Raw genomic sequence first — 9,573 nt, forward strand, 5'->3', positions numbered from 1 at the left:
TTCGTCTCGCGATTTACAACCCATCTATGCAAAAAGTTTTGCAAATAGACTTCATTTAATACTTTAAATGTCCTGTTTACATCTTTACACAATTTTGCAAAATGAACTAAACACACCCAAAGTACTAGACTTGCAAATCTTAAACCGTTCCCATGATCATCGGATGCGACTTCTGTACACTAGATTTAGAATTCTACCATAGTTATTTGCAAAAAGGGCAAAGTCATTCACATGTCATTGTCAACAAGGTTTTGCGTCTCGTCTTGCTCTTCAATTGCTCAAGTTAACGATAATTCCAGAAAGGAACTGTTAATTATTTATCCGTCGATCAATTTTCCTGTTACAAATGTGTCTATAGCGACGCTCGCATTGAAGAAAGTTAGATCCTGTTTTGGATACTAAAGTTAGGTACTCCGTACTAAACTTTAGCACATACTATCACTCACATATTTATTAAAATTTCTAAACCTTTTCAAAGTTTAATCCACCCTATTAGTACTTTTTATATTAGTATTTCGATCCAAACATCTTAAAGTGCTAATTAGTGGGGATGGCACGTGCACTAGTAGCAAACAAAAGATGTAGATGCCGTTCAAATTTTGCTGAAATAAATTGTAACTCCTTGTTGGTCCCATATAATCTCACCTTTTTAAAAAAAATATAAGTCCTTTTTAAAAATTTTAAGTGACAAAAAGGAACGTTGGGAGTATATTGAGCACGGATGGCAAGAACTACCCGTTTCATAATCTCACGAGGGAAAAAAAAAAAACCCTGATCCAAGCTTTTAGCCTTGGGCCCAAGTCTTATATATGATCTTCTACACGGCCCAAGTCGGGCCTTCCACGGCCCACAATTAGGTGGCTCGGCGTTTTCCTTCAATTTCTGCCTATTGGAGGAAAGCACGGCAGCAAGCAGACGGAGCCGGCGCCGAGAGAGCCCAGCGCCGGAGATCTCCCCCCTCCGCCGCCGCCATGGAGACGCTGGCCAGCGCCATGCGGCGCGAGAACCGCCGCTTCAAGGCCCCCTCCGCCGGTGCCGCCTCCGCCGGCGCCGGCGTCGCCTCGGGCAGGGTCCCTCTCGTCATGGCTTTCCTTTCCTGCCTCGCCTGGCTCTACGTCGCCGGCCGGTACGTCCCCATCCCAGCTCAGATCTCACCCGCCCCGATCCGAGACGCACAAGAGAGGGCTCCTGATGTTTTCTCTTCACTCCGTCGCCAGGTTGTGGCAGGACGCGCAGACCCGGGCGATCCTGTCCGGTCTCCTCGAGAAGAATTCCGGCAACGTGCGGATCTCTCCTTCCCTCCTCTCTCCGCGTACTCGCATTTTTAGCTACGAGTATCTCTTGGTCGGTCCTGACGATGGCGCCTGATTGCAGCTCCCGAAGGTGCTGTCGGTGGAGGACAAGCTGAGGAACCTCGGATGCAAGTGAGTTGTCACTTCTTCTGACGGGAATTTGGGGCTTGGTTGTCTGAGTTCCGGGTTTGCTGACTCGAAATGAGTGTTTTGGTGGCAGGGAGATCGGGAGGAAGATTGTTGAGGCGGAGATGGACCTGACCAAGGCCAAGAGCGAGGGATACTTGTGGGGGAACAGGACTGCTGCTGTGGATTCTGAGAAGAAGCAGCAGCTTCTTGCCGTCATTGGAGTTTACACTGGTTTCGGCTCCCGGCTCAAGAGGAACACCTTCCGTGGCTCGTGGATGCCAAGAGGTTTGCCCTCTTGTTCTTTTGGTTTCAATAGCTCTTAGTGATAGAAATCCCTTAACAACACTGGGCAGTTGAAGAGACTGATTGTGGTAAAAAAAAACTGACTGATTGAAAAGTGCTAGTTCAAGAGATGAAGTGCCTGCAATCTGAATTGTTTGAAACTGTTGAATAGACATGGAATAAAACTTAAAATTTAGTTAGCAAAGGATTTACTGCATCTCATAACTATAACTCTATTCTTCGATATCATTGTAAATTGCAGGTGATGCTCTGAAGAAGCTTGAGGAAAAGGGTGTAGTCATTCGTTTTGTTATTGGTCGGAGGTTTTCTTCTTGATTATACCTTTGAATTACTGCATATAGTTCTTAGTTTAGAATTGGACTATGCCATTCTCATTCTCTAAGAAATCCCTGCTCCCTTTTTTGTCTTATTTTCTTGATGAAATGTACCTTTTGGACCTGCAGTGCAAATAGAGGGGATACCTTGGACCGTAATATTGATGATGAAAATCGGAGGACAAACGACTTCTTGATTCTTGTAAGGTTCTACTTCTTGTATTTTCAATTGTCCTTCACAAATTGTAGTACTGAAAAGGACTTCAGAGTTTAGACCTTTATTGCTTCCATCAAAGACAATGTTGAACCCATGTGATCTTATACACGTCATCAGTGTGCCCTTAAACTGTAAGCATTTTGTGGTCAATGGAATGTCTTAATTAAATAATTATAAATGGTTGGGCAGGAAAGTCATGAAGAGGCTGCAGAAGAATTACCGAGCAAAGCAAAAATTTTCTTTAGTGCTGCAGTTGAAGCCTGGGATGCAGAATTCTACGTCAAAGTTGAGGATAACATTAATCTCGACTTAGGTAATACTTTTCCTGTTTTCTGTGTATGTTGATATGATTAGTGTTAATTTACCTCTCCCTTTTTTCCCCATTGACTCATTGCAAGCTTTCTTTCAGCTGGGTTAATTGAGATGCTTGAAGGCCGGCGAGGTAACCAAGGATTGTACATGGGCTGTATGAAATCAGGCGTTGTCGTAAGCGAAGAGTATGTGCTCTCTTCTATTTAATCATTAGCCCACTAGGTCTTCAATTTATTCGTTACCTAGCATGTTTGATATCTCTGTTACTCCAACTAGACTTTCCATTGTTAAGTAAAGTAGCTTTTTTTTCTGGTTATTTCAGTAATGTTGCTTCTATGCTGCATCCTTCAAAAGCTGTGCTCATGTAGTGGAATACACTTCAGCAACCCTAGTGTAATAGTGTTTTATCCAGTCCAACTACCTTGTGGATGGTTCATGGTCTTTTTGAAATTTCAGTTTCGTTTATAAATTATTCGAATGAACAGCTTGTACTTCAGGTGTTACTGCTGTGCGAACCTGAGAAACACATGCTTGTAGTTGGCTCAGTTGCATTTTTCCATTGTTGTACTCATGTACTGTATCAAGAATTAATGGCATTTTAGTTTGAATTTTTTTGCCTCTTTTTAGTCAACTATTAAGAGTGTTGGTGCCAATTTGAATTTCAGGGGCCAACAATGGTACGAACCTGAGTGGTGGAAATTTGGAGACTCAAAAACGTGAGTAATTTGCACGGCCTCATTCTCCTAAACTACTTAATTACTTTTTCTGGAGTTGATACATATGAACATTCAACTAATTATTTGTTTCACCATGTTGGCTAGTAAGTAATAAGTGTGCCTGTATGTTAGTCACCTAAGCTCGAGCTCAGACACTACAGATTCACAGTCTGTTAATTTGATAATTGTTATCCAACCTGTGATGTCAGCCTTACTATGTGATATCATTAGTCCAACCTGTCATTGTCATAACCATGAGTGGCGTGCATCAGACAATTTCACCAGAAACTCTATGACCCAGTAACTGTTATTCAATCGCACTGCCTCCTTGGGGCAATGAGTGGCCTTGTCAACCTTGTAAAGTCCATTCTACTATTCTAGTTCAATTTTAAATTTAAGAATGGCACTACCACCTCTTGCACCCTGCACCTTCAGTACACATGGTGCATTGGCACTACCACCTCTTGCGCCCTGCACCTTCAGTACACATGGTGCATTTACCCCTATTCAGAGATATTCTTTGGTACCTTTTCTTCTTGTTATATGTGCATCCTCAAGACCTTAGCCTTCAAGGTCCTTTTTGGATGAAACTGACATATGAGGAATGATTTTTCTTTTCCATTATGAACTGTGCCTTGCCTTTGCATTCTCACTGACGGTGATTTAATTTTCATAAAACAGATATTTTCGCCATGCTTCTGGTTCTTTGTTTATTCTCTCGAATAATTTGGCTCGTTACATCAACATAAACAGGTAATTGGTTTTTTTTGTCTTCCTGTTTTATCTTTATCAGTGCCAAGTCACTTTGCACTCGCTCTGAGCAACAGGATCCAAGTTAGCTTGCACATCTCCTGAGTCCTGAGCTTTTGAATTTAAACATCTTATCCATGAGTTGTATCAGCACGGAACTGAATGTGACATTAGTCTGAATCTTCCACACCCTACAGTATTTCCAATTTTGCTCTCATATATCTATTTTGCTTTCATACACTTGATTATTGTGTGATCACATGGTGAGTCCGCTGTCATGAATAATTACCCAAATAGTCGTAACTGAATAGACTGCAGGATATGAAAATTGATACATTGATTGAAATGCCATTACAGCCTAAAGGGCACATAACATTCCATACCCTGCCTACTGATTGATCTTCAAGATGCAAGAATCCTGTTAAGCATGCCCTTGTCAAACTTTGAGCACTATTCTGGTCAGAAGTATGTGCTGCCAAAATTACCCTAGACAAAGCCCTACACTTTCTGATGCTTTATTTCTGCAAACCAGGTTTCTGAACATCTAATCTTTTATCTGAACAAAGTTTTTCTCTTCATCATGCAGTGCATCACTTCAGAGCTATGCACATGATGATATATCAGTAGGTTCATGGATGATGGGGGTGAATGCAACTTACGTTGATGATGATCAGTTGTGCTGCGGTAGTTCTAGACAAGGTAGAAGCTGCTTTTTAACCAAAACTACCTATCAGCTCTGGGCAGTTCCAAGGAATCTGTTTTTGCTAATGCTTTGTTTTTTAACCATCATTCCCAGAGAAAGTATGTTCCAATGCTTGAGTTGAGCGGAAGGCATGGTTCTGGCTGCTTATCGCGATGAAGAATTCTTTGTACATCTGGCATTTTACACACTGGAAAAGGCTACTATCCAGATAGTATTGTATTGCTCTATCAGAATATCTAACCAACTTTAGGAGAACAAGTTTTTGCAACCATAGAATTCTTCACCTGTAGATTGATGTTCCTGCTGACCCTCTTCCTTGGAGCCAGACCACACTTATGAAGAACCATACACCTGAATTTGCAATACATTTATGGATGCATAGTTCTGATAAAATACTCTTCTCAGCAATACAGAGCGAAAAATTACTGCAAAGACTGGTATTTGTCTCCAAAATGTCTCAGCATGCCCTAGCTTTCCTTGGGAAGGATCAATAATTTCTTTACTCCAACCACAAAATTTGTTGCAGTTGCCCAACAACAATGTACCTCTGCTGGGACAACAGTTGCAATCACGATATCCCGAATTATCAATCGTAGAAACCTAGTGGTGCCTAAGCCTATACCTTAGAACCATACCATCAACGCAGCAACGACACAGGCACCAAAGCTAGTAGTAGCAGGCGTAACTTGCAGAAAGAATAGTTGTTCGAGGTTGGAGCACAACGTCGTCGTGGGAAGGAATGCCCGTTGCCGTTGGCTCTCACGGCCAGCTCCGACGTGCGGGCCGCGGTCGCACCCCGCCGCGCTGCAGACATGCAGTTGCCCTGCCCGTTCACCGGGTTGATCGCCATGGGCAGGTTGGAGCCGTCCACCAGGTTGGACACAAGGAAGAAAGGTACGACAGTGGATGCTTCAGTTTCGGTGACTTGTGACTGGCTAAGAAACAAAAGGTTGTATACTAAGGCTGCCACTATCTCGGATTCTAATGCAGCCACAGCTTGTCGGGCCAAATGTTACACTGCAGGATCCAGCTACTGGATCACAAGTAATCTAATTCATCACAGCATCTTCCAACGCCCCAGGACAAACTGATGACTGCGCAGCTGTTCCATGAATTTGTCCCCTCAGTCATCCAGGCGCACTCCGTAATGATGAGCAAGTTTCCTGATGGTTCCATCCGACACCACATCTTCCAGCATTTCATACTTCTTGCCGTTCCCATTAAGTGCTTCTTGCTGCTGCTTTGCCAGTTCCTTCTCCTCATCCAATAGATTCTGAGATAGTAAAAACAACAGCTTCATGTCAGTATTTTCATGTGTAATTTTCAACTTAGGATCAAAGTATTTCAATAAAAAATCAAGATCAAAGTAACAGCATCCACCAACTACTAATATTGTAGTTAGGTGCAAACCAAGTACTTGCACAGGCACCAATCTGACGAGTATGCATAGTTTTTATATAAGATACGGGCCTCCAGTCTAAGGAATTAACAAATACCTACTACCATGAACTAATCATCTTGTCCCAAACATCATATATGTAAGAACAGAGGGAATATTTTATTTGACATAGTTATTAACAAATTAAGCATATATTGTTGCACAAAGGTATCAACGCAATATGCATATTTTTGCAGGACTGTACAAAGCATGGATGAATGCAATCATGAGCGAACTAAAGAATTTACCTTTATTAGAGCCATGTTCTCTGACTCATGCCTCTTTGCAAGGTTTTTCAGTTTCCTCATTACTTCATACTCACCATCTCCTTGTTTTATCCAGCGGAAATCTTTCCTAAGACCAGGGCAAGGAGGGCGATCCCGGAACATCTCAGCCTTTGCATGGGTAGCATGTACAGGCCTTGGCATTCCACCAATTATGAATGGGAAATCAGTCATCAATTCGACAGCAGCCTTGGCCTGCATTTCATCATCCAATTCTACCAACGCGGCAGAAGGTATATCATACGGGATTGTGTAGTTGACAATGAACTCCACATTGGTAACATTTGCACACTGGGCAAGAGCTGCTTTGATGACTGGGGTCGTAACTTGAGGAGAAAGATGGTCGATATATATGGTCCTCTTAACCTTCTCTTCGAAATCAGCATACTCCTTGTCCTTGGAAGCCTTTTCTTTGGATGTCTCCATAGAAGGGCAATCTCTGCAGGAATAAGGTTCAAAGCTTAGTTGCCCTAATCTGTAACTGTTTTGTGCAAGAAGTACACATACAGATTTCATGAGAAAAGTGTACAAAAGCATTATAGGTTTAGCGATGAAAAAAGTGACAAATACAAACCATATAATTGTTTTTTGGGTGTCATTGACATAGTAAATCTGTTTATCTCTTGTTCATTAGCAGTGGTGGAGCTGCTGAATTTGCATGCGTAGGGCCAACTTCTAAGCACTTAAACCACTCAACCAAGACACATAACAATAGGTAACTTGTAGTAAAGGGGGAAAACAGCACGATTTAGAATATCCCAATTCCAAGCCTAATTGTACGAAAAACTTGATAAAAACTTAGAGCAGTAAAAGAAATGCCTGACTATGGTTGTGTTCTGGATCCAAAATGATAACCAGTGATGCTTCAGTTAAGCTAGATTTTGTAAGTTCTGATAATAAATTTCTAGCTGATGGCAATAGCGGCGATAGAAAAAAAATGCTGTTTCTTTTACCATCCTGCAAATTCTTCCGATGAACTTTTTAAACACAGAGAAATTAAATGTTTAGTACTTGAATCTGCCATTCAAAAACCTTAGGCAGCTGCTTTCAGCCAGAACATTTCATTTGTAATTTAAAGATTTGGATGGTCCTGCGAGTACTTTTGTCAGCCTTGTAACATGTTAAGACAATGTTTGAGCCATTTTCAATTTTTCATAATGGTGATGAGCTTAACATTAGTTCTATGTACACCTGAATTGACAAGATTATTGAGTATCTCCTTTGTAGATATCAGATTTTAGGAATCATGGTTTGCTCGATTGCTTGATCATTAGCCAAAAATGTTGTTTCCTTATTTTAGATCAACTGGTGATATTTATGTTTCTAGTGATTGATGCTTCCTGTTATTACCTCCTAGCGAACATAATGAAATGACAATCCATGGATAAGCACCATGTAATCATAATCGCAATCAATCATTCGTGCAATGAAAATGTTTACTGTCTACCACCACTACCACAGGCAATGGCGCCGCCACCCGCGCCACCCACAAGCCACCCTCCACCCCCATTCGCCAACTGAGGAAGACACTCGCCCCCTCCGTTAGACGTTCCCGTCAGTTGTCATCCGCCGCCCGGAGCACCCACGCCGCCTCACCTCGCCAGCCTTGACCCTCCACCGCCCGCTGTGCCTACTGCCGCCGCCAGACGCTCCTCTTAGCCCGCCGGCCATGGAACCCTCCCCCGACGACCCTGAATCGGAAACCCTAACCTAGCCACCACCATGCCTCAATCTGAGAGAGGGATGAGGAGCAGGCAGGACTCACCCCGTCGCTGGCCGTCTACCGCTACCCGCCAGAGTTGGACAAGTAAGAATAGTCGGAGAGAAGGCGCGGCTCTGGCTGTGGACACGAGCATCTCTCATCCGAGCCCCGACGGATGAGGCCCCCTCTTTCCTCTCCTCCCCGACCGGGGAGCAGCGACACCGTGGACCCGGAGCCCCAGAGGACAGGAGCAGCAGTAGCACGTACCTCGTGGATCCGGCGCCGCCGCCTGTTGCCCGCGGCTCCCCGTCCCGTCCGCTCGGGCGCGACCGCGCTGCCGCGTGGAGGCTGCCTGTGAGGGGCCGCTCGTCCTGGCTGCGATGGTAGAAGTGGAGAACGGAGGGCGGCGGCAGCGAGGGAGAGAGATCTGAGCGAAGGGCGGCGGCGGCGAGATCAGAGGAGAATGGCAGCGGTAGCCGCCGGTAGGGGAGGGGATACCGTAAGATGGCAACGGGGCGCCCGAGCTTAAAACATGAAACCGCTCCAAACACCGATTCGGCTGAAAATTTATCCCTAAAATCGAAACCCGTAGACACGCGAAATTCGATTGGATCCACAAAATTCATTTTATATGACAACATAGTAAGAGTAATAGATACTTCCTATAAACATTACATAATATATATAATAACATTCATATATATAAACTAGTGGTAATAAATAGTAAATAATTTCTTAGGTTAATTTAGAATAAATTTAATAATCTAACTAAATAAAGTTATTATTAATAATCTAATGGTTAATTCGGTGTACTTGTGTAGGTGAGCAACTCTAGTACAAGTCTATAAAATACAGCGTGAATAATCTCGTATTCAAACAGAGAATATACATTATGGAGCTCGGGGATTGGGGAAATCAAAAGTGGCATGCTTCAGGCTTCGGGTTATTAAAATTTTTGCCATATTTCCGAATGGCACTTTTTCAGTTGCCATCCTTAAGATGGCTCCTATATTTTTGCCATCATCAAACAGAGAACTCAACAGATTTGCCAATTTTACTGACGTGGCGCTCCATCTCGGCATGCCAACGTGTATCCGGGAGGGAAATAACCTCCATAACCCTTTCTTCCTCCTCCCTTCCTCCTCCTCCTCTGTCCGTCGGCTCGAGCTGGAGCACTACGGCCTCTGCCGCTACTTCACCGATATCAACACCAACCAGAGTTGCGTCGACGCCGGCGGCTGCCTCCGCATCGAGCCATACCACAACTTCCTCCACGGGGCGACGCACGAGTCCACATTCTGCGCAAAGATGGCGGTTGGGGTCATACCCGCTGCGGCGGTGGTCCACGAGCCCGAGCACCCGCGCCCTGCTGCCTGCAGGACTCGCGGCAACGGCCCGCGTGCCCGCGGCCTG

The 9,573-nt window shown here is 43.9% G+C and overlaps 2 protein-coding genes across 2 annotated transcripts; one reads left to right on the forward strand and one right to left on the reverse strand.

Annotated features, from left to right (window-relative positions):
- Positions 1 to 889: 889 nt before the first annotated feature.
- On the forward strand, positions 890 to 5,168 carry LOC120669822 (hydroxyproline O-galactosyltransferase HPGT2-like). Its single transcript, XM_039949660.1, has 12 exons — positions 890 to 1,126; positions 1,218 to 1,281; positions 1,375 to 1,424; positions 1,513 to 1,706; positions 1,966 to 2,026; positions 2,168 to 2,240; positions 2,445 to 2,568; positions 2,665 to 2,752; positions 3,233 to 3,283; positions 3,965 to 4,036; positions 4,620 to 4,732; positions 4,830 to 5,168. Exons 1-12 carry the CDS (start codon positions 972 to 974, stop codon positions 4,850 to 4,852), a joined length of 1,068 nt encoding a protein of 355 aa, XP_039805594.1. The 5' UTR covers positions 890 to 971; the 3' UTR covers positions 4,853 to 5,168.
- A 52-nt stretch (positions 5,169 to 5,220) lies between these two features.
- On the reverse strand, positions 5,221 to 8,693 carry LOC120669823. The gene is made up of 3 exons (XM_039949661.1): positions 8,428 to 8,693; positions 6,423 to 6,897; positions 5,221 to 6,009 (listed from the first exon to the last, which is right to left on the reverse strand). Exons 2-3 carry the CDS (start codon positions 6,882 to 6,884, stop codon positions 5,860 to 5,862), a joined length of 612 nt encoding a protein of 203 aa, XP_039805595.1. The 5' UTR covers positions 6,885 to 6,897; positions 8,428 to 8,693; the 3' UTR covers positions 5,221 to 5,859.
- Positions 8,694 to 9,573: the final 880 nt, after the last annotated feature.

The sequence above is a fragment of the Panicum virgatum genome, chromosome 4N, assembly GCF_016808335.1.
Source record: "Panicum virgatum strain AP13 chromosome 4N, P.virgatum_v5, whole genome shotgun sequence".
Lineage (NCBI taxonomy): Eukaryota > Viridiplantae > Streptophyta > Magnoliopsida > Poales > Poaceae > Panicum > Panicum virgatum.

Coding starts and splice junctions, on each gene's coding strand:
- LOC120669822 (XM_039949660.1), top strand. CDS start 972: ATGGAGACGCTGGCCAGCGCCATGCGGCGCGAGAACCGCCGCTTCAAG. Junction 1,425..1,512: donor CTGAGGAACCTCGGATGCAA/GTGAGTTGTCAC, acceptor TTTTGGTGGCAG/GGAGATCGGGAGGAAGATTG. Junction 4,037..4,619: donor CGTTACATCAACATAAACAG/GTAATTGGTTTT, acceptor TTCATCATGCAG/TGCATCACTTCAGAGCTATG.
- LOC120669823 (XM_039949661.1), bottom strand. CDS start 6,884: ATGGAGACATCCAAAGAAAAGGCTTCCAAGGACAAGGAGTATGCTGAT. Junction 6,010..6,422: donor AGAACATGGCTCTAATAAAG/GTAAATTCTTTA, acceptor TTACTATCTCAG/AATCTATTGGATGAGGAGAA.